The sequence below is a fragment of the Zalophus californianus genome, chromosome 4, assembly GCF_009762305.2.
Source record: "Zalophus californianus isolate mZalCal1 chromosome 4, mZalCal1.pri.v2, whole genome shotgun sequence".
In the NCBI taxonomy this organism is placed as follows: domain Eukaryota; kingdom Metazoa; phylum Chordata; class Mammalia; order Carnivora; family Otariidae; genus Zalophus; species Zalophus californianus.
Genome location: NC_045598.1, coordinates 6,152,921 through 6,177,816, shown reverse-complemented (window position 1 = coordinate 6,177,816; position 24,896 = coordinate 6,152,921). Strand labels below are relative to the sequence as shown.

At 39.8% G+C, this 24,896-nt stretch overlaps 1 protein-coding gene across 6 annotated transcripts in view; it reads left to right on the top strand.

Annotated features, from left to right (window-relative positions):
* Positions 1-24,896, top strand: part of RERE (arginine-glutamic acid dipeptide repeats) — a 418,893-nt gene that overhangs the window by 151,814 nt on the left and 242,183 nt on the right. For all 6 annotated transcript variants that reach the window (XM_027580026.2, XM_027579626.2, XM_027579705.2 and 3 more), the window contains one exon: positions 8,061-8,529. In XM_027580026.2, coding sequence (XP_027435827.1) covers positions 8,205-8,529 — 325 coding nt within the window. In that variant the 5' untranslated portion in view covers positions 8,061-8,204. The remainder of the gene's footprint in view (positions 1-8,060; positions 8,530-24,896) is intronic.

Below are 24,896 nucleotides of genomic sequence, written 5' to 3'. Positions count from 1 at the left end.
TAGCTGCTTTATTATTTTAGGAGCCGCCATTGACTATGCCCCCTCGCCCCAGCTTATTTCCTCCCGGTTTTTCTCTGTAGTTCCCATCAAGGATGGTGATTTAATCCACCACTCTTCTTACTGTACTTCTTTGTACCTGAAATGTTTTCTCTATCATTTTGCATGTCCCTACCCTGTTCATGGTTTATGATCCACCCCAAGCACCACCACATTTGTTGCTCATGAAATATTTTCATTTCCAAATAAAAGTCTTATCACAGTGCTCTCTTGACTTATCTAGCTCATGTGTGAAAGGGAGGGCAGGAAAAGGTAATTTATTGCTGCTCTTTATATACCAGGCAAAGTTAGGATCTGAGAATACAACAGAGGTCAAAAACTGTCAAGGGTCAACTTCTCATGGAGCTTCTAGCTTCTAGACAGCTGTTAATCAAATCACACAAATAAATGTGAAATTACAGTTGTGGAAAGTGTTGCAAAGGGGGGGGGTGCCTGGGTGGCTCAGTCGTTAAACATCTGCCTTCAGCTCAGGTCATGATCCCAGAGTCCTGGGATCAAGCCCCACATTGGGATCCCCGCTCTGCGGGAGGCCTGCTTCTCCCTCTCCCACTCCCCCTGCTTGTGTTCCCCCTCTTGCTGTGTCTCTCTCTGTCAAATAAATAAAATCTTTAAAAAAAAAAAGTGTTGCAAAGGGATTTAACCTAGTCATTTTGGATAGGAAAGGACATCTCAAGGAAGTTGCTATTGAGCTGTGACCTGAAGGAAGAGTAGGAGCTACCTAGGCCAAGAAGGGAGAGGAGCATCACAGACCAAATGAAGAACTTGAGCAGAGTACTCCCTCCCGGTAGGAGGGAGTGTGGTGTGTTCAGGGAACTGAGGGAAGAAATGCCAGAGCGGTGTGAGATGAGTCAGATAAAAAGGTATACGGGCTTGGAGCGCCTGTCTGGTTTAGTCCGAGGAGCATGCAGCTCTTGGTCTTGAGGGGTTGTGAGTTCAAGCCCCATATTGGGGGTAGAGCTAACTTAAGAAAAAATTAAAGGGCCTTGTAGATCATGTTATGATTTGGGTTTTTAGCTAACATAAGTGGGAAGTCATTGAATGACCATTTTTAAGGTGTGGAGTGACATAATCACATCAGCCTTTTGAAAGGTGTACCCTGGCTAAAGTGTAGAAGGAGAATTGTAACGGTTCATAGGAATAGATTTGAAGAGAAGCCAGTTGAAGTGGTCCAGAAAAGCCATCCTAGGAGCTTTAACGGAGGTTGTGATGTTGGAGGGGTCCTGAAGTAGAGGAAGTTGAGAGAAATTTATAAGGTAACAGTGACAGGATTTGTTGATGCTAGGATGAAAGGTAGGGAGTAATGATGCTGCCTAGGTGTCCAGCTTGCATAACAAGGATGGGCGGGGGCACCAGTCACTGAGACCATTTAGAAGAGGGGCTCATTTGGGGCCACAGTGTGCCTTTGGTTTGGATATACGGGGGTACCTTTGAGACCTCCAGGAGGAGACTTCCAGGTGGACAGTTTTCACTCTGCCGAGGTTTGGTAGACATGTACATTTGTGGATCACCTGTGTGTTTGTGTTACCTGTGGGCTGTTGGACATCTATGAGATTGATGAGGATGGAAGTTGAGGATGATGAAGGGACCCCACACAGTGCCCTGTAGAACTCCTGCTCTGGCTGGCAGGGTACTGGGGGTGGGGGATCAGGTAGATAGGCCCATGCCAGGTCAGCCAAAGGCAAGCAGCCTTTCCAGAAGGACGGTATGTGTTCAGCCCTGGGATGCTGAATGGTCAAATGATAATGAGGTCGACACTCTCCAGTGGGTTTGATACAGAGAGGAAATTGCTTTAATGGGAATTGTTTCAGTAAACATGATAGGATAGCCATGGTCCTTGTCAATTAGTGGAGAATGGACACAGGTTAGCAATGGATGATGGTAGTGGGATCAGCAAGGGCCCTTTTATAGGCAGAATGGGGAACAATGGGAGCCTTCCTGGAGTTAGGCAGCAGAAATGCCCGAAGCCCTGAAGGTGAGCAGAGGTTAGGCAGACCAAGGGGAGGGGATGAGTATTCTAAGCACATGGGTTCCTGAGATGGAAGGAAGTGCTTTGAGGTGGCTGGAACACACAGGAGAGATGGAGATGGAGAAGCAAAGGGGCAGTCAGGACATGAAGGTCTCTCTGCAGTCTTTGGAAAGGAATGGCGGACAGTGAATTGTACTTTAAAGACTGGGTTGTGTGGGGGTGTGAATTACAGTTCTTTAAAGCTGTTTAAAAAAAGTGGTGCAGTGTCACACATGCTGGCTGGCTTCATTGCAGGATGAATTGGAAGGAAGGCAGAAACAAAATTTTAGTCACAGAGATCAGTTAGGCAGTTGTGTTAATCTGTGTGAAAGATGATGATGATGCCTTGTTACTGAATCAGTGGGAGCAGTGGGTAAAACTATAGAGATACTCAGGATGTGATTGGTAGACCCTAAGAGCTGGGCAAAATGCCTGGTGTGTGTTTGGGCATCTGACAAACATATTTCTTGATCTGGTTGAATGAGGAAGAATTAATTGTACTTCACTAGCTGCATTTGGTGAGTCAAGTGTCCTACAGAATTTGGCTTGAGTAACAGATTGTTAGCAGTCAGGGAGTGAGAACTCAGGAGGGAATGGCAGCTTTTCATGGACAAGTAAGTTTTACATGATCCCAGAGAGGATCTTTTTGAATTTTTGTCATTTGCAGTCCATTTTACACGATTTAGTTCTCAGTTGTACAATAGAATTCCCCCTCCCAACCCGCGCCACAAGAGATCCTAAGTTCTTGAGGGTAGGGATGATGTTTGGCGACATTTATATCTTGCACAGCACAATATACTATTGGGTATTATCTACTAGTGAGAGTTTACATCTGGAAAGCACTTCACAGTCTGTGAGTGTGTATGCATGTGGTTTGCTTAATTAACTTAATTCTCATAGCAGCTCTGTGAAGTAGCTGGTGATTGTCCCTATTTTACAGTAGTGAAATGGATTCAGAGAGGTAGAGTGATTTGCCCAAGGCAGTTCAGTACATAGAAGTGCCAAGAACTTGGTCTTGGCTTTTGAGTCCAGTTCTGACATGGGTCTGACCTCCTGGGACTGCTTAAATAGTGTCAGGAAGTGGTTTTCTTAAAGTGAGGTTTGGGCCTGGAGCATGACAGAAATTTTAGCACTTTATCTGAATCGGTTCTGATAAGTAGTGTTGAGGGGTTTGTGGGTGGTTGTTGGCTTCACTTTGAAGAGGTAAACGAGGTTTATGTGCAGGGTGAAGTAGCTGAAGTTAATAAAGAGTAGTTCTGTATCAGCTGACTCTTGAAGGCCTTTGACTCTGATTAGATGAGAACACAGCGAGGCTAGCTGACCAGATTTTACCAGTTAAGATAAAATGATGAAGTGCAACCTGATAAATGTGGAAACTAGTGAGAGGAATATATGTTTTTTTATGAGTCCTAGGGGTGCTGCTTTTGGAAATGTATAAGTTGTAGGTCTGTTTTGAATATCCTCTCCACTCAAGCATGAGTAATAAAGGTTTTTGTGGGTTTAAAAAATTTTATCAGAAAAACTATGCACATTCACTTCCTTGGTGATTTCATTCAATTCATGTCTTTAAAAACTAAATTAAAAAGTAAATTTTTATCTCCAACCTGGACCTCTGTCTACTGAAAATCTTTATATGTTTTTCTCTTTTTTTAAGATTTTATTTATTTATTTGACAGTGAGACAGCGAGAGAGGGAACACAAACAGGGGGAGTAAGAGAGAGAGAAGCAGGCCTCCCACTGAGCCGAGAGCCGGATGGCGGGGCTTGATCCCAGGACCCTGAGATCATGACCCAAGCCGAAGGCAGTCGCTTAACTGACTGAGCCACCCAGACACCCCTCTTAATGTGGTTTTTAAAAGGCTTCTCAAACTTAGCATGTTCGTACCTGAGCTCTTAATCTTTCTTCCAAAACTCATATAATGCCCACTTCACCATCCAGCTGCTCATGCTAGAACCCTTGGAGTTGTTCCTGACTTCCTCCCTCACACCTTATCTCCCAGTTTGTCAGCATATCCAGTTTGAGACTTATCTTAAAAATACACAGAAAATAAGACTTCTCCCTTTCTCTGCCCCTGCCATGCTGGTCCATCCCAACTACCTTCGCCTCTTACCTGGCTTGTTGCAGTAAGCCTCCTCCCTCACCGGTCTTCATGCTGCAACCCCTGCATCCCTTTAGGTTTTTTCTCAATGACCAGAGTGATCTTAAACACAAGTCAGATCATGTCTTTCTTTGTTACTCAGATCCCTGCAGTGGCTGAAATGTCATTCGAGTCACTTCATGTCACTTCGTGGCACTTGAATAAAGGCTCCAGAGTCCTTACACTGGCATACAAGGGCAGGATCCAGCCTCCCCGCCCCCTTCACCTCTCTGAACTCATCTCCCACCACTTTCCCTCTTCCTCATGCCACTGCAGCCCCACTGGCCTCCTGTGTCTTGAGTGTGCTCAGCTCATTTCTGCCTCTGGACATTTGTACCTCCTCTCCCTCTGCTGGAATGATCTCCCTTCATGTGCCCTCCTGGCTTTTTCTCTAACACTCTTGCTTGGGGCAAAGCCTGAGGCTTTCCTTCACCATCATTTAAGATTACAATTCTCCCACACTCTGTGTCCCCTCCATTGGATTCCCCATTTAAGATCTTTTCATGTACTATATACATATCATTCTTTTGATTATGGTCTTTTCCCACTCCCTGGAACATCAACTCCACAAGAGCAGAGAAGTTTGTGTGCGGTTTTCTGCTGCTTTCCTTACACCTAGAGCAGCAGTAACTAGTACACAGTAGGGATTTGGTAGACATTTGTTCAGTGAATAGATGAAGACTGTTGTGAATCTGAACGTGTTCTAGATTAGATTTTCTTTCTTTCTTTTTTTTTTTTCTTATTAAAGTATCTTATAGGGGTGCCTGGGTGGCTCAGTCATTTAAGTGTCCAACTCTTGATTTCGGCATCTAACTCATGATCCTCGGGGTCGTGGGATTGAGCCCCGCATGGGGCTCTGAGCTCAGTGGGGAGTCTGCTTGGGATTCTCTCTCCCTCTCCCTCTGCCCTTCCCACCCTCCACCCCCCTCACACTTGTGTGTGTGCACATGTGCGCTCGCTCTCGTTCTCTCTCAAATAAATAAAATCTTAAAAAAATAAAGTATCTTATACTGGTTTTTGTTTAACTGGGTTGAGCAGTGAATCAACAGAAATACCCTCAATATTTTTGTCTTTGTAACTGGACAAAAATTTCTTTTGGGGAAGGGAAGGGCAAAGTGAGTGTGTTTCCTAAATCTGTCTGTGCAAATTATCAGCCTGGATGCGTGCAGGAAAAGTTAGCACCTATGAAGAGCTGGTGACCTTGGGGGCACAGATTATGACCTGAGTAGTAGGTTGCAGTCAGGTCAGATGGGATTTACTTTGGCAGAAATAATTGGCTGTATGGTTTCGTGCACATGGTTTCTTCACGGTTTCCCTTCTGTAGTCTATAAACTGGGGACGGTGACTTCTGTCTGGTTCACTTGATTGAGTTGTTGAGAGAAAGAATTGAACGAGATCATGGCAGGAACCTGCTTTGTAAACCCCTTATTGTTAACGAAAATGATGTTGTTGTATTGGTAGATCATTTCTGGCAAATTGAAGTGACAACTACCCTTGTCATTGCCATCTGGTTTCTCTCTGGGTCCCTTTCCTCAAATGTCACATTATTATTGTGTGTTGGTCATTGTATAATGAGGCTCAGAAAAATTCTGATTAGTATGGTAAATGCAGAGGAAAAGAAACATACATCCCTGTTGCACTTTATATTAGAGCCAAATGTAAATGGTAATTGGTTGACTTTTGCGTTGGATTATCACTGTTTTAGTTAACTGAAAGTTGGATACACACATGGGATTTTATTTTGTGGATGCCCTCTCTGTTGTTTCTTGAATTTTTCTTTCTTGCTTACTCTTGGCAGAAATAACTCAAATTTCTTTGTAAAAAGAAGCTAGTATATGATTTTGTAAGGAGTAGTGTTGAATGTACAATTTGGACTTAATATTTCTTTCCTTTTTGAGTGCTGAAATAATATTTTTACATAATTTTCTGGTTATCTTGTTAACCCTGGAGAGAATGATCTTTTTCCTAAATAAGTAAGTTGTCTGTCCTTCAGCTGTATCTGAGAGGTTTTCAGCCTAAGCTGCTTGTTCTTTTTAGATTCCCAGTAGACCTTGCTATGTTTTCAGTGTCAAAGAGGAATGTTTTAACAACGGTGTTAGCTGATAGTTTTCTTTCTTGCATGATTGGCTTGTTCATGCTTTAAACTTAAGCCCAGTAGAGAAAGTAATATGTCTCTTTGTGTGTTTTCAATTGCTAACACTAGTGGCCTTCAGGGACTTGGGAGTATATTACTGTCTGGTTAGCAGATGATTCATCTAGGCAGAACTTTTGCAGGCACTGGGATAATTTTTCATTTTCTTGAAATATGTTTAGAAAATTGAAATCCTGTCTAGAAGCCTATTTCCTATGTAGAAGGAAATGTCTGTAGTACATGCCTGTACTACATGCTTTCTCCCTTCGGACTTTGTTTTAAATTGTCAGCATTGCTCCTTCATAGGTCTGTCTCCCAAAGGTGGTTGTGATTATTTTATATTTTTTTGAACAAGTAAGGTTATTTGAGGTGCTTGTGGAGAGGTCTTTTCTGGTGCCAGATTTGACCTAAGAGCTTTGGAGTGAGTATGTGATAATTTTTATGGTTTTGGTGTGACCAAATGGAATTTTCTCTGTGTTTAAGACATGTGATTGCAAGTTATTTGTTTGTTGTTGTCTAAGTAAAGACGACCAATCTTTCCTTTATTTGCATATGTCGTTTTCTGTCTGGCCCTAGTAACATAAGAAACAGATGGTTCTCATATTGATCAGTTGTTTGCCTTTTTTTTTTTTTTTTGCATTAGAGCATTGAGGGCAAGGACTGTTGAGCTTTTCCCTCATTGTGTCTTCAGTTCCAAAGACCTGGCACCTAGTTAGTGTTTAGTATAGATCGTTGAACAAATGAGAGAAGATGTTGAGGAAGCTGATACAGGACGGCAAAAGATAAATTACTGTTAATTATGTCCCAAAACTGACTTGTAAACAAAACAGTCCATGTCTGTCTGTCATCGTCCTCCCACTGCACTATAAAATTTTTTATAAGAATTGTGTTGGATTGGAATTGGAGATTCTCTCTTCTCATTGTAAAGTGTTAAAAACTTCAGTCTTTCCTTGTTGGGCTTAGTTCTAGAGAGGAGTTTACTAGGGAAATTATTTATAGTGGAAATTTGAAAGAATGTAAAAACCACCTACTATTCCCTAAAGATGGAAGGTTGTTTTTGGAAGCTGTTTGATTTTGCTAAGGCAGAGATAATTCAGAGATACCATTTTTCCTGGAAAATAACTAGAGTAGTAGACTTAGAAGATGGGAAAAATTGTGATTGAAGGCAAAAGAATCTTGCTTTGAGGGTCATCACTTTTATTTGAGTCAATGCCTGTGTTTATTCTTGAGAGGAGCTCTGGAAATTTGGAGATGTGGCTAGAAAGAGTCTAAGAAGATAGTTCCCTGTGAGAGACATCTTGAGACATTTTCCCAGGCTATCCAAATTATTTTTTTTCCCCCAGGTGGAAATAGTTTTAGTATATAGGTTCTTGCCCTTGTAAATTGAAGTTGTGGGTTATGAAGCTCCTTTTATGTTGTCTATTAGGGTACACTTTACTTTTTCCTTCAAAAAAAGAAAATAAGTGATGTACAGAAAGTATGGTTTACTATTTTGCATTGAGATGTTTTCATTATTGATGTGGTATTAAATCCCAAACCATATGCTAGCTGAGGCCAAAAACTTTATATGCTTAAACTTTGTATCACTTGTCCTAACTTTTTTGCAATGGTTCGGCAGGTTTTTGGGGCTAAAACATGAGTAAGTAAGATATTCATTTAACAAAACATTATTTTAGGAAGGAAATATGAAAAAATGTTAAATCAATTTCTCTTTCTCTCTTCTTGCCTAGCGTTTTTGAAACGTTGGGGTAGTTGGAGTGGTTGGATTTTCCCTGGAATTGAGTGAGAAATTCAGAAGACTGAAGCCCAGGCTTACTGTCTACCTTTCACGGAGGCCTAGCCGTGAGAGGACAGAAGAAGGCACGTGGCGAATCATGACAGCTGACAAAGACAAAGACAAAGACAAAGAGAAGGACCGGGACCGAGATCGGGACCGAGAGAGAGAGAAACGAGACAAAGCAAGAGAGGGTGAGAATTCAAGACCACGTAGGAGCTGCACCTTGGAAGGAGGAGCCAAAAATTATGCTGAGAGTGACCACAGCGAAGATGAGGATAATGACAACAATAGTGCCACCACAGAGGAGTCCACGAAGAAGAACAAAAAGAAACCACCGAAAAAAAAATCTCGTTATGAAAGGACAGACACTGGCGAGATAACCTCTTACATCACTGAGGATGATGTTGTCTACAGACCAGGAGGTAAGAGCACAGTGTTTGTGGTGGAGAAATGACATCAGCATTTACAGGCCTCTTTACACGTTAGGGAAGGCAGGGGACCCAGAAAAGGAGATACAGTAGTTTTGGGTAGAAAAAAAATCAAGGTAGGAAACACATTGACCCACTTCGGGGCAGTTGGATTCACTGGCTTCTTGTTTGTGTCTGTCTCAACTTGGTCTTCTGTCCTTGTTCATTTGTCAGTTTCTTTCCTTGTGTCCTTGTGCTACTACTTCTCTTGCTTCACCATCTCCTCAGTAGATTTCATTTTTTTATTTCCTCCTTGCTTTTTATCTTCAACACAATTAGGCAGTGGTGACCCTGCAGAATAGAATACATAGTAGGATAAGTAAACCTCAGTAAAGATTCTTAGAAGCAGGATGTTTCACATTAGCTGCAGAGTGAGCAGAAGCTGAAGAAGTATCTTTAAAGGCCTTTAGACCAAAGTTTATTTCTCCTGATAACCTCCTTTCCCAATGAGTCGAGCTTCAGAATCTCTAACCAGTGATAAATAGAAGTTGCTGAAGACAACTAACTTGCTTTGTTTTCCAGAAAATGTGCTATAGTTTGCTCAGTGTATTGAGGTTTATAGCCTTGTTCAGAGAGAGACAGACCCAGCCTTCAGATGAGATGCAGGGAAACCAGTGATTGAGAACCTACTGGGCACCTGCAAAACTGTCCCCCCCCTTTTAAAGATTTATTTATTTATTTGAGAGAGAGAGGGAGAGAGAGAGTGTATGCACACTAGTGGGGGGAGGGGCAGAGAGAGGGAGAGAGAGAATCCCAAGCAGACTCCCCACTGAGCCGGAGTTGGGGCTGTATCCCACGACCCGTGAGATCATGACCCCAACTGAAATCACAAGTCAGAGGCTCAACCAACTGAGCCACCCAGGCACCCCACAGAACTTTCTTTTTTCATGTCATGTGTTGTGTGTGTTAAGGTATTTTTCTTAAAGAAGTCAGTAAAACTAGCTAAAATCGTTTTGTTTGAATTACTTATAATGCTGAGAAGTGACATGAATTTCATGAGGTGTAATTAAGAGATTAAAAGCCTCCCAGTTTGGTGTTCTTCTAGGAAAGGGAGGTTAGAGAAATTACATTATGTTGTTAACCTGGTACAGTTGTTTTACTGAGGAGTACTGTAACTTTTCTGAACTTTGTGTAAAGTACCAGAATTTTTTTTCCCCTGTATAGGAATTTGTTTTGAATTTCAAAAGATAAACAGTATTAGGACTTATATAGATAAACTTATAGTCACAGCTACAATTTATTGATGATTAACTGAGGAGACACATGACATAAAAGTATAGCGTTAGGTTTTAGGCAAGTTAGAGCTCTGCGGTAGAGATCTAGTAATGTGTGGGTCACAGTATCGTCAGCGTCTAAGATTTAAAAGACTTAAATATTGGACAGTAAGAGTATCTGAGCCACTGAAGAATGTCTCATTACAGAGTACCACACATTACATGCTATTGACCTATTCAATTCTGAATCGTGGGAAAGGAACAGAATGTGTTAACTTCTTTAGATAGAGATTATATAGTATCATAACTTAAAAATAAGGAAAGATCTTACTTGTTATCCTTTTCTCATGATACATAACAATTCAGTTTGGTAATGTGATCGTCTGGATCATTGTCAAAAGGCCTACTGCCTTGTGCAGTACTGAATGCCCGCCTTTCTCAAGGGAATGTTACTCCTGTGTCAGTGGCGATACTTTCCTCAAATATTTGTAGTCAAACACGTGTGGGAAGTGCTGTACATACTGTCCCTGTCATAAGAGATTCATAGTTAATGACCCTGAGAAGTCCTGCACTTCAGGTAACCTTTGTAATGTTAAAAAAAAAACAAACCACAAAAAACCACCAAATCTGCTTTTCTCCCCATTGATGGGATTGTGGCGCCCTGTTTCTGCTGGTTATCTCCCTAAGAGAAATCAGTTTTGAGGAAACGGGTTTGGGAGCCATTGCACATTGATCTTGCACCTTCTAGTGGATAGTAGAAGCCCTTCCTGCTTGATGTGTGGAAGAGTATGTGAAGGGGCGTCACTTGGGGCTTACTTACAGTGAGTTCTTAAAAGTGTGGAGTTGAACTGAGTAATTTATGAAGGCAGGCATTGTTTCGTAAATCTGAGGACCTTTGTGAAATATGAAAAAGATATGCTCTCTCCTGAAGCTAAATATGTTATAAAGAATCTATGAAAACCAAAAGTGATGGGAAAGTTTTCAGTGACACTCAGAGCATAACCGCTTTGTGTGAGGTGCCCCTTGTGCTCAGGTGGGTGACAGTGTTGCGGTCTGGGGTTTGCACGTTGCCAGGTCCAGTGGATGTGTGACTCTTTGGTAAGGGGACTGACCTTGACCTCTCAGTGTTCTTCAGATTATTTGGTCTGAGAAGAATGAGATTTTATTGAGAAAATGGATATTATTTACAGTTTGTCACTAGCTAAAGTTTACTCTGGTGCATGGTCACAACTAGCTCTTTTTTGCCCCTGCTCCTCGTCTCTGGAGTTATTTTTTATTTTGTCCTCAGGAACTCAGCATGATGGACTTGAAGTTATTTATTGCCCCTGTTACCTCCTGCCTCAGGCCATTTGCACTTGCAACTTGCTGTTGCCTCAGGCTAGTGAACCCCTCCCCCATATACACACAGACTTACTTAATTCCTGTCCTTTTTTCAGTCCTCCCCTTTCAGTGTTACTGCCTTTCCTCTCCCAGGTTACACAGATTTCCTTAATAAACACTGTCATAGCATTATGTATCTTTTCTTGTAGAACTTACAACTAATAATTTTCTTTTAATTTCTCTTATTTCAGGATTAATATCTGTCTCTCTCCTCCATAAAGGCAGAAAGTCTGTTTTTTGCTTATCATTGAATTCCTGGCACCTATGACAGTAATGTAAATCTAGTGTGTATTTTTATATATTTGTTGAATAAATTTCTGAAAACTTTTCAAACATTTATTGGCTGATTAATGATGTCAAAATTAGAATAATGGAATGGATGGATGAATAATGGAATAAGTTAGAATATGGAAGTCTGTCTTGAATCATTTATTTGCCAATGAATGATTTAACAGACTTGTTATAAAAATCAAAATAAAAACCTTGTGGGGCTCTATTATATATGCCCCCATGTCTAATCTAACTTCTTTGTTGTCTTATCAACCTTACTCTAGTTTTGAGATGACTGTCACGGTAACGAATTGATTTACTACACAGCTGTGTGCAGCCAGATTTCCCTTATGGGCTTCTTTAGCATAGGATATTGATTTCTAAAGTTTGCTGTGGGTGGCATATTAATTTCTTTCCACTATTTTCTCCCTCCCCCCCAGCTTTACTGAGATATAATTGACATCTAATGTTGTTCAGGATGTACAATGTAGTAATTTTAAGTATGTATATATTGCAAAATGATTACCACAACAAATAAGGCTAGTTAACACATGCATCACCGCCCATAGGTACTAGTGTGTGTGTGTGGGGGGGGGGGGGGTGGGGGGTGTGGTGAGAACTTTTAAAATTTACTCTCTTAACAACTTTCAGACATACAATGCAGTATTGTTAGCTGTAGTCACCGTGCTGTACTTAATATCCCCAGAACTTTTTCATCTTATAACTGGGGGTTTGTATCCTTTGACCACCTCCACCCATGCCCTCCATTCCCCCCCCCACCCCCTCCCTGTGGCAACCAGTAATCTGTTCTCTGTTTCAGTGAGTTAGGTGTCATATAAGTGACACCATGCAGTATTTGTCTTTTTTTGTCTATTTGACTTAGCGTGATGCCTTCAGGGTTCATCCAGTTGTCAGGATCCCCCTCTCCCCCGCCCCTTTTTATGGCCAGATAATACGTATCTATATACCATGTTTTCTGTATCTGTTCATCTTAGGTTGTGAATAATGCTGCAGTGAACCTAAGGGTGTGGATATCTCTTCTAGATAGTCATTCCTTCAGCTAAATAACCAGAAGTGGAATTGCTGGATTGTATGGTGGTTCTGTTTTTAGTTTTTTTGAGGAACCTCGAAACCATTTTCCGTAGTGAGTAGCTGTACCCATTTACATTCTTACTAATAGTGTATTCATTATTTTCAATTAGATACTATGATTTTTTTTATTCCTCATCAGGTAAAACAGTAAAAAAATTAAATTCAAATTATTGAGAGATACCTTTTCATTATGGCATATCAGTTTGCTTGCTATTTTGATAAGGAAACATGTTCTTTAAAAAAATGCCTTTTAAGTTGGTTCTGTATTTCTTATGTTTTGTCATATCCACTGCTACTTCTGTTTGACTTTCCCATTTACCCTAGATATATTCCTAGAATAACAGAAATCTTCATCATACATGGGGGGGGGGGGAATCAAGATTCAGGAATTTCAAGTTTGTTACATCTGTGTTCCTTCTACCTTTACGAAAAAGTTTGTTATTTTTCATGAAGATAAATTTTATATATAGTAGACAAAGAATTTTAAGTTTGTGGTTTATGAAATCTTAGGTGAAATAAAACATTTCCTCCTTTTACTTGCAGAATTTCCCCCTTTATTAGGAATTGGGGACTTGATCTGATAAAAAGACCTAGAAACTAGAACTGAGTATACATTGAACGTTGAGGTGTTAATTTCCTTTGATGCAAGTGGAATTTAAGCTGTAAAAAATCCAAACTAAACAAAATAAAACCTGGGAATCTGGTTTAATGAGAATGGAATGTACATATTTTTAAACAACTACTGAAGTTAAAAGTAGACTATTAAGCATAATGTTGAGTAGACACAAAAAAGTCTAATACTGTATGATTCCAGGCCAGTCTTTGGTGTTTTGAAGTCAGGTGGTAGGTAGTTAGGCTGATGGGCGCTGGTGTCTGGAATGAGGCATGAAGAGCACCTTCCAGGGCCCGATCATGTTCCCTGTCATGGTGACACTGCCAGTTACGGGTTTATTTGCACTGTGGGAGTTTATCATGCTTCGCACGTTTTGTGTATGTGTTATACCTCAATGAAAAATTTACTTAAAAAGTCAAAACATGAAACTATTTTCCCAGTGGATAATTTCCCTTTGATTCAAGTTCCTAGTTAAAGAGGGCAGAGAGTCCCCAGTGTTTTAACAAATGGCATGTCTTAACATTTAGTTACTGATTGTTCATTGAGGGTTGTGCTCAGACCTGGTAAGAGCCTGACTTTGGTTTCAAAGTCTTGATTCTCCGAATAATTGAAAGCTTATCTATGGCAGTCGCTAAGACAAACATGAAATAAAAGCGAAAATAAAATAAAGCAAAATAAAATTCTGCCACTTGGTGTTCCAGTACATGAATTTTTGGAGAAAATAAAACTGCATTTGATCTATAAATTTTTATCTATGTCTCTTGTAGAAGAGTTTTAGGTAGATGTGACACGCAAAGGAAGATGTCTTATGGCATTCTTACTTTGGGTTGAGGCACCAAGTTTTTCTTAGGATTGCAGGAATATGTTTTGTGTAATAAGAAACATAAATTCTAGATAAAAGAACGTTTAGGCCCAGCTTGAATGGTTTGACATGTGTTACAAGTTTGTTTGCACTCAATGAACCTAATATTGACCTGCTGAATGCCTTTCAGTGGATCCCTTATTGGCAGTAGGATCAAGCCCAAGATCTTTATTGGCACTGCAGACTGCTCTGGTTGCATGTCTGCATAATCATCTTAGACCTTTTATTTGGGAGGAGGAAGCCCAGTGAGGCAGTGTATGCCTTTGCTAGGGCTGCCATAAAAATGTACCACAACGGAAATATATTCTCTCACAGTTTTGAGGCCAGAACTTCAAGATCAGGGAGTCAACAGTGTCATGCTCCTTCTGAAGGCAAGAGGAAAGATCTGTTTCTTCAGGTCTCTCTGAGCTTCTGGTATTTCCCTGGCGTGTGCTAGCATACCTGCAGTCTTCATATGGCAGTCTCCGTTTGTGCCTGTCTCTGTGTCCGCCCACATTTCTCTTTTGCAGAAAGATACCAATCTTGGTGGACTTAGGGCCCTTGCCCTGCTACCTATGGCATTAGAGTCCACCGCACTGTAACTCATTACATCTCCAGTGATCCTTTTTTCTTCTTGTAAGGTCACATTCTGAGGTATTGGGGTTAGGACGTCACATCTGAATTTTGGGGGGATACAATTCAGTCCATAAGAGGTGGGAAGAACTTTGTTGCGAGGTAGACTCAGGTTTGAGTGAGCACGTCAGCTTTCTTAGTTATGTGTCCTTAGAACAGTTGTGAAAATTTATTTCTTGTTTTTAATCACATTCTAGTGTGCTTTTAGTTGTAGATACGTTAATTTTTTTCCTGTTTTTTTTTTTTTTAAGATTTTATTTGTCACTCGATTCAGTGAGAACTTGTAACAACATACGGATATTTATATAGTGGGTTTTGCTGTGTATCTGATAGGTAAATAGAGGAATGATGTTGAGGACTGGCTCATATGCAACTATTTCTAGGCAAGAGGAGTGTGAATAGAGGGGCATAGATTATAACATATAATTAATTACACAGTATACTGTAGGATTATATTTTAGCAGAAAAGGGGAAAGTAGGTGAGAATTTAAACTTTAATTAGACTGTTGCATTGGTATGAGCCCTTTCATCTCTATTTAAAATGAAGTGAAATAATGAGCACTTGCACCCTAGGGATCTCTCCCCAGGGAGGTGCACCCCACCTTACCTGCTCTGACCATGGTAGGTTGCCTTGTCTGCTATGCTCACCTTCACAAAAGCCCCATGTTAATCTGTATTGTTTTGGTGCTTTCAAGCCAGAATCTGTTGTTTTTGTTTTTGTTTTTAAGAGAGGAAGAGGGTAGGGGCAGAGGGAGTGGGAGAGAGAGAATCTTAAGCAGGCTCTGGAGCCCAGGGTGGGGCTTCATCTCACAACCCTGGGATCATGACCTGAGCTGAAACCAAGAGTTCATGTTTAACTGAGCTACCCAGGTGCCCCTTTGTGTATTTTAAATATTTCCTACAGCAGCCTTCAGCCACTCTGGGGTGCCTGCCTGGGATGTCTTCTTTCTTGAGGTATAATTATTGATTGGAGGAAATGTAGTAATCTGATTTCTGAGCTGCATAGGTTTTTGAGGAATTTGCCCTTTTCCATGTATTTTATATAAGCCCTTTTATTTTTAGGAGCATTTTCTGCAGAACTGCAACATAATACATAATATTATAGTAGAAGTTATTATCTACATGAGAAACACTGAATTAGAATGTTTTGTAAAACCGTGTACTCCAAAAGAAACAGGAATATTTCATATATGGCCATTTAAAAATCACCCTTGATAATGGCAAGAACATGTTAAATGGTAATTCTTTTAAGCCATTTTTATGAGCAATGAATCATCAAATTCAGGAAGGTAGCTTTCTGGCAATCTGTTCATCTCTGTTTTCTGGATCCCACATTCTAGGCATTTCATCATTCGTTCCCCAAATACTTATAGGCAGGGGTAGTGACTACACTTGAGGGTTCACCCTGTGTTTCTTGGGCAGACTGTCTTGAACAGCATTGTCTCCTATAGGAGTTGGGCAATAAACACATGTACAGAGCAGTTAATCTAAGAACTTTCTTGGGAAGGGTCTTTTAAGGCTGATATTTATGTGTAGAAAAGACTGTGTGTGTGCGCATGCGCACACACACGCAAATATGCATACAAAAAAGTTGACTTCGGTATTCAGTTTGTTAAAGTTATAAATTAAAGGACACAGCTCTACTTTAAAAAAAAAGTTCAGTTCAGGGTATCTGGGTGGCTCAGTCGTTAAGCGTCTGCCTTCGGCTCAGGTCATGATCCCAAGGTCCTGGGATCGAGTCCCACATCGGGTTCCCTGCTCGGTGGGAGGCCTGCTTCTCCCTTTCCCACTCCCCCTGCTTGTGTTCCTGCTCTCTCTCTCTCTGTCAAATTAATAAATAAAAAAATAAAACCTTTAAAAAAGTAAAAAAATAAAACCTTTAAAAAAATAAAAAAATAAAGTTCAGTTTACTTACCTTAACCCTTTTGTAATTAAACAAATTTTAAAAATCACTTTTGAGGCTTTTTTGAATTATAATTGGTCTTTTTGATAAAGTAGTTAATATCTTCAGCATTTAGGCTTGTTTATTAATTTAATATTTGATTTCTATTGTTAAGGGATCTATTAACATAAACCTTCTTAAGTACTTAATTCTTTTTATAAGTGAAGTGAATTAGACCTATAAATGAAGTGAACCTGAAAAGGTGTCTTAGATATTTCAGTGTTGGGCATAATAAGCTCATTTAGGTTTCGATCCTGACTGCATGTTTGAATCCATTTCACACAAAGAGACAGTCCAGCGCAGTCCAGCTAGTTCAGCCTCTGAGGATGGTGACAAGGAACAAACCTCTGTGCTTTTGTTTCTTTATTGGCAAAATGGGGATCCAGGGTTCCCACCCTAAGAGCTCTGATGGGGATTAAGTGAGTGAACGCACAGACACGCAGGGCTTCTTTAGAAAGGGCCAGGCCGATGAAATAAAGTCCTAGGTAAGTGTTAACTTTTCAAACTTGGAATTACAGGTCTGTTGTTAATAAGCCAAATTCTGACTATAAAGAGAATAAAAATATCACATATATCCTGATTTTCTTTATTAACCCAGAAAATGTTAATATAGTATTGATTCTCTTAAATCTTTCTTAATTCTAAATCTTTGCAGGAATAAAGGGTGCATTTCAATTTAAGGAGGTAATTCCCACCCCAGTTAATTTGGGTTACTTCATTTTTAATCACAGGTTTTTCAATCTTTCAATTTTTCCAGATATGTACACCTACTAAAGGAAGAAATTTATAGTCACTAAGTTTCTGTCTTCAGAACTCCAAAAGAAGATGGCTTCTCACCTTCCGGTATCCATTCTTTGGCTAGCCACAAGAGTCTGCAACTCACTTAAGCTTGACTGCCTGCTCCCCTCCCCCCACCTTTTTTAAACATTCATTTCAAGGTTGCCTCTGAAGACTGTTGAATATGATGGAGATCCTAAGATGCATGTGATTCCTCTCCGAAGATGAAAATCTTTGACCCTGTTAGGATTTTGTGTTCTTTCATTTTCTTAGCCCTATATAATCCTTTAGATATTTAAAATGTTTGGTGGAATGCTCACTAGCTCTCACTGTGTTGCCTGACTAGTGACCTATTATGAAGTTATTCAGTGACAAAGGAAGAGGCTCATACAAAATTTTTCTTAGGAAGCTGCTTTGCCAGCGCAAATACTCAAAAAATATCTCAATAAAGTGTGGAAAACCCATGGAATTCCTGGCTAAAGTTTTTGAGAGCAGACATTGCTCTCAAATACCTCTGCCAATGTTAATGTGGCTCCTGTTGGTTTTAGGCTCTGGCTGTTCAGGATCTCATTCTGGTGGGTCATTCATGGTACATTCCTGGTTATGTGTATTTATGTGTCTGAATCCGAATTGGCCTTATCTCTAGCTGTGGTTTGAGTTTGGCATAGTTGATAGAGAGCTTTTGTTTTGGTCATATTGGTTACCAAGTTTAGTTATTACTTCTTGAGACCCTTTCTGGAGTATATCATGTTGAACATAGGAACCTGTCTCTCTTTCTCTCTCTCTCTTTTTTTTGGGGGGGGTCACAGTAGAGCCTGCATCTATCTAGCTGATTTATTAAAACATTATATGAAGTTAAAAAAATGTGGGGTGCAGGGTGTATCAAGAGTCCTTTGTACTCAACATGTTGATAAAAAGACTTAGAAGCCCACTAATTTTTTTTTTTTTTAATTGATGGTATGTAGGGGTGCCTGAGTGGCTCAGCCTGTTAGCAGCTGCCTTCTGCTCAGGTCATGATCCCAGAGTCCTGGGATCGAGTCCCGTGTCTGGCTCCCTGCTCAGTGGGGAGCCTGCTTCTCCCTCTGCCTGCCAGACCCCTGCTTGTGTGCGTGCTCTCGCTGTCTGACAAATAAATAAATAAAATCTTTAAAACGTATATAAATTGATGGTATGTAGCTTGGCTTGCTAATGGCCGGTTCTCAGATAACAGAGAGCAAGCTTACCTGTTGTACTTTCATTTCACGGTTATCCTCTCAAGTTCTGAACACGGTTTTCACACAAGATGGTACAAGAGCAATGGTAATGGAAGAATGAACAGTAAAGAAGATCAAACCAGATGAGAAAAATAGATCATCTAAATTAGATGGCAAACATTTCATCTCCTTTTCCAGGTGATTGAGGCTGAATGTAGTACATTTCGAAGGAGTGCTCTGATCAGTTGACAGTGTTTTTCTTGGGGGCGATTATGGGAGGGAACTTTTGCCATCTCTAGATTCACAGATGATCTGAGGCACATGGAGTCATGATATTAGAGGCACTCTACTGTCCTTATAAAGATGTTGGCTAAAAGGTTTATTTTGTGTGTTTCAGACTAGTGTACTTGATATTAACCTCCAGAAAAATTCTTGAGAATTTTATAAACAGTGTTCCTGAGCAAATGTAACATTTTCAAATGAAAGCCCTTTTACATTGTAGTCTTCTATGGTATAAAATTTACATTATCCTTTGAGCTGCTTTACTTATTTAGTGAGCAATTCTAGAACAGTGTTCAATAAACGTTTTCTGTAAAGGACCAGATAGTAAATATTTGCAGCTTTGCTGTAGGCGATTGAGTCTGTGTTGTACCAACTCAGTTTTTGCCCTTATGTCATGAGAGCAGTAGTAGACAATATATAAAACTTTATCTGTGGACACTGACGTTTGAATTTCGTATTATTTTCACATGTCAAGAAATATGTCCCCCCCCCCTTAAAATATGTAAAAACCATTCCTTACTTGTGGGTCTTACAAAAACAGGCAGTGGTTCAGATTTGACCTGTAGGCCGTGGTGCCGATCTGTGCTATGTGAGTTGCCTGCCTCAACCTCCAATTTTGTCTGTTCTAATAATCCCTAAAATCCTTTCACTGCTGGGGCGCCTGGGTGGCTCAGTCAGTTAAGTGTCTGCCTTTGGCTCAGGTCATGATCCCGGGGTCCTGGAATCAAGCCCCAGGTCAGGCTCCCTGCTCAGTGGGGAGCCTGATTCTCCCTCTGCCTCTACCTGCTGCTCCCCCTGCTTGTGCTCTCTCTCTCTAATAAAAAAAAAATAAATAAATAAAATAAAAATAAAAAAATTCTTTCACTACTTTACTAAGTGCTTTGTGCTACCTTTAAAAATGTTGCTTTATTTATCCAGTTAAATTAAAAATAATTTTTACTTGTTTGTATTGTTGAAACTTGTTGGCATTAAGTTGTAATTTTTCCTGCTTCCCATCAAACGCAATGAGGCATAGAAAGATGCCTTATGAATAAAGTCGTGGGGCTCTCCATCCCACCCTCCCCCATTAAGTCAGTATAAATTTTTCTCAAGAAATTTGCTAGTGGATGGGACGCCTGACTGGCTCAGTTGATAGAGCATGCAACTCTTGATCTTGAGGTCATAAGTTTGAGCCCCACATGGGGTGTAGAGATTACTTAAAAAAAAAAAAAGTTTGCCAGTGGGGAAGATCTCCCTGTGAAGTAGTTGCCATCCCAAATGATGCCACTTTGAAGCCCTTTGTGTTTATTTCCGTTTTCTTTTTGACCGTATGTACATCTCCTCTACATAGAAACTGAATGAGGAAAGAGCGTAAATTAGTTAATATGTCACCATTATAAACTGGCACAAATCATTAATATTTTCAGAGATGTTATCACCTCACAGTTGTGTGATATGTTTTGGGAGTCTTACTTGTTGGTTGGTTATAAAAGCAAGCCAGCAGCCTTCCAGAGAAATTTGTCCAGCACGGAACCTGGAGGAACTGGATTAACACCACAGCGTGGGGGAGAGACAACAGAGGGGGTAGGGGTTCTTTTGTTTGAATCTCCAAGCTGGGTACTAAAATCAGCCTGATGGACTGTGACGAATAGGGTCCCAGTCACAGTGGAACAAGATTTATATTTACCTAGAGTGTAATTGGACTGAGATTTCCTGCAGTTATGTTAAAATCTCGGCCCTTATGCTTGGTGAGCAAGTGTTTGAACTCCTAAGCTCTGGAGGTTTAGCTTTTTCTGGCTCAATTAATTGTTAAATGTTCCCTTTATTATAATTATACATCGATGCCTCGCTTTGTAGTAGCTGAGGAAATTGCTGAAAGAGTTGTTTAATCTGTTATACTCTATCAGTTTTGTAAAAAGCTCTTTTTTAAAGGAAACAATTTTGATTTGAAGTGGCATGGTGGTATTTTGAGTTGGAGAGCATCATTGAAATTGAAATGCAGGAATTTGGCTCTGCTCTTGACAGGGATTGGCTTGTAGTTGACGTTGACCCATGTGTTTGTCATCTTTCCAGATGCTGCCTTCTATTTATTCTGACAGCTTCACCAGCTGAGAAAACCAGACTTTCCAAGATTAAAAACATTGTCTGTGAATTTAAAGATGGAACAGGGTTTATGTTTGTTGAATTACTTTAAAATCTATATAAGAATGATTTCCTTTTGTGAAACATTTAAATACTATAGAATAGATACTTGTGTACATGAGTTTTGCTTTGAAGATACCTGAATGCCGCAAACACTACCAAAAATAAAAATACGCTTTTCTATTCCTTCATATGTTTGTGTTAGTATAAATTTTTTAATAAATTTTTAAGTACCAAGAAATAGAGGGGAGCAGTTAAGTAAGTTACCTGGTTCTTTTAAGTTAATGGTTAAAATGCCTGGAAATGGATAGACTTCTAAAGTCAATTTACCAAGTCTATTTACATAATCACCCTTTATCATTATGAATGCATTAAATATCCAGTACCTTTAAATCTTTTTCATTATTTCACCATTAAATATGTGTTCAGACTAATTAGGCAGCATACTATATGTTACATATGAAAGAAATTCTACATTTGTTCACTCATTTGACCCCTAAATTTATTTTCTCACTTATATTTCTAAATTTCCTTATTCATTTGCCTTTACAAGGAACACCTCTTCAGTGATGTCTAGTGTGATAATTAGTAGAATGTGTAAACTGAACTGTAAAAGGCAAAGATAGAGTTGTTTTCTATTCCCTTTAAAGGCTGTAGGCATTGTTCTGGCTTTCTTTGTGTGCTGGGCAGATGTTGGTGCTTGACAGATGGTGTGTTAGTGGCTCAACTGACCAATAGAGATATTGTAAAAAAAAAAAAATGTGGGGAGTTGATTATGGCTTTAAGTTCCCTTTAAAAAGGGGAAATGGAGTGAGTTTATAATATAGATTTTTAATATTATTTCAGTATGTTACTTTTCATTATTCTCAGCTTTTAATTAACATTTTAACTTGTGCTCCGTTAGTAAAGCTGTGTGTGACTGTAGGCTCTAAGGCAGGCTGTTACTATTTTTATTAGGTGGCACTTAGTTTTCATGCTTGTCCTGTCATCCTCTTGTGCTGGTATTGTAAAACATAGGTACTCTACGTACAATTACCGAATTGATTGAGGGAATGTTAACAATACTTTGTATAATTATACTTTTTTTCTCTTTAGTAGAGGGAAGGGAAATGTCAAAGAAAAATGCCTCACCTGTTATGCTGTGTTTTTATATTGTTGGGAACAATAAAAAGCTAAATGTAGTGTTTTAATTACCACGATTCCATGGTGCAAAAATACACTTAAGTTTTGAGGTTTGTATTTGAGAATTAACTCTAGCAGCACTCAGCACTTAGGGGGAGGTTATGCTTCTTCCTTACAGGGGATTTTATACCTCACATTTCAGGCTGGACAATGGACATCAGATTTCCAGTTTGCTCTCTGTACTGGCTATAAGACTTTTTTTTTATTATGTTATGTTAATCACCATACATTACATCATTAGTTTTTGATGTAGTGTTCTATGATTCATTGTTTGCGTATAACACCCAGTGCTCCATTCAGTACGTGCCCGTTTTAATACCCATCACCAGGCTAACCCATCCCCCTACCCCCCTCCCCTCTAGAACCCTCAGTTTGTTTCTCAGAGTCCATCGTCTCTCATGGTTTGTCTTCCCCTCCGAATTCCCCCCTTCATTTTTCCCTTCCTACTATCTTCTTCTTCTTTTTAAACATATAATGTATTATTTGTTTCAGAGGTACAGGTCTGTGATTCAGCAGTCTTACACAATTCACAGCACTCACCATAGCACATACCCTCCCCAATGTCTGTCACCCAGCCACCCCATCCCTCCCAACCCCCACCACTCCCACAGCCCTCAGTTTGTTTCCTGAGATTAAGAATTCCTCATATCAGTGAGATCATATGATACATGTCTTTCTCTGATTGACTTATTTCGCTCAGCATAATACCCTCCAGTTCCATCCACATCCTTGCAAATGGCAAGATTTCATTCCTTTTGATGGCTGCATAATATTCCATTGTGTATATACACACCACATCTTCTTTATCCGTTCATCTGTCAATGGCATCTTGGCTCTTTCCATAGTTTGGCTATTGTGGACATTGCTGCTATAAACATTGGGGTGCACGTAGCCCCTTCGGATCACTACATTTGTATCTTTGGGGTAAACACCCAGTAGTGCAATTGCTGGATCGTATGGTAGCTCTATTTTCAACTGTTTGAGGAACCTCCATACTGTTTTCCAGAGGGGTTGCACCAGCTTGCATTCCCACCAACAGTGTAGGAGGGTTCCCCTTTCTCCACATCCCCGCCAACATCTGTTGTTTCCTGACTTAATTTTAGCCATTCTAACTGGTGTGAGGTGGTATCTCATTGAGGTTTTGATTTGGATTTCCCTGGTGTCAAGTGATGTTGAGCACTTTCTCATGTGTCTGTTGGCCATTTGGATGTCTTCTTTGGAAAAAGAGACATTTTGAGGGAGAAAAACCCTGGGCTATCTTTCAGGCTCATAAACTAGAATGCTTTTGAAGTTTGCAACTATCCAGAAAGCAGATATTTGGTATCATGGAGTTGCAGTGCTTTTGGCATTCCTGTCCTGATTGGTGGAGGCTACTTGTTTGTAGAAAGCAGCAATTTTGTTATATGTTTTACTTCTCTTACTTGCCCCCCCCCCCCCCGGCCCCCCAACTGCTAGGATACTCAGTGCTATGGCCTCTGGTACAGCCACAGATGGATCGCTGACTCCCTTTTCAGTGTTGTTTCTGAACTGATGAGCAGTGGTCCCATTTCAGTGTTCTTGCCTCTGAATTCACCTGCTGCCTTTTGCCTTTGCCCTGTGAATGTATTTTTGAAATTTGGCTATAGACCTTTCTTTTTATCTTTCCCCCATATTTCCCCTCCTGCATTTGTTCTTTTTTCTTTTGGATGAGCAAATAATACATTTTCAGGGAAGAACATTGAAATATTCAGATAAGCAAAAGTTAAAAATCTCAAAACCATGAGACTGCTGTTCATATTTTGTTGTATTATCCCTTTCCTTAGTAAACAGGTGTGGGGTTATGCTACTGACTGTTTTGTAATAATGCTTTTGAAATTGACATGTCCTGAATTTATTGCCATGCCAGTAATTATAAATCTGAATCACTGCTGCTTTCTAATACCAGTAATACTGGCATTCTCAACCTGGAAGGGTCCATGGTCAACCCAGGGGACTGTGAATATAATTCAGAAGACTGTGAACTTCATTACATTTCAAATGACACTCAGCATTCAGTTACGCTTCAGTTATGAAGATAGGCAATAAACTGTAGTGATATTGGTAGTACCTGTGACACCAGTGTGAGCCACAGATATTCCCATAGCACATAACAGAGAAAAACATCTGAAATTAATGTTGATGTTCATCAGAACTTTGAAATTATTGAGGTTATTAAGGGAATAACCTTTAATAAATTTTATTATTTAAGGAGTCAAGAGGTACTTGTATTATAAATATTTTTTCTCTTACTGTGATAAATATTTTAATTCACTTTTTTTGTGACTTTAAAATAAAATTGTTTTTGAAGAGTTGTGTATAGGTTGTTAAAGTCCCTTGCTGCCCAAAAAGCATTAGGTGCACCTGAATTAATGGATAGATACCATTGTCTGACTAGTTGTATATTGTTGGATTTTAGGTTCTTTCCAAATATTTTCCTTTATGAGCGACAGTGGTGAGCATTTATTCACTTCTGCTCACTCTCCTTAGGAATAGAATTGCTGAGTTAAAGGGTATGTCTGGATGTCCAAAGATTTTTAATGTAGTGCCATTGTAATTCTTTCCACTTACCCCTGATGTACCATGGGATTTTGGCCTCTGCAAGTGACTGAATTTGTAGTTTTGAAACTGGAGAAGTGTTCTGTAGGTAGAGCAGGAGACTCTGCGTCACCTTTGGATAGTAAATCTTCACTTCAGAGAATGGATCAGACACATTTGTGTGCTCTGTTTTTTATCCGCAGTTAATGGCGTGGAAAGGAGGAGATAA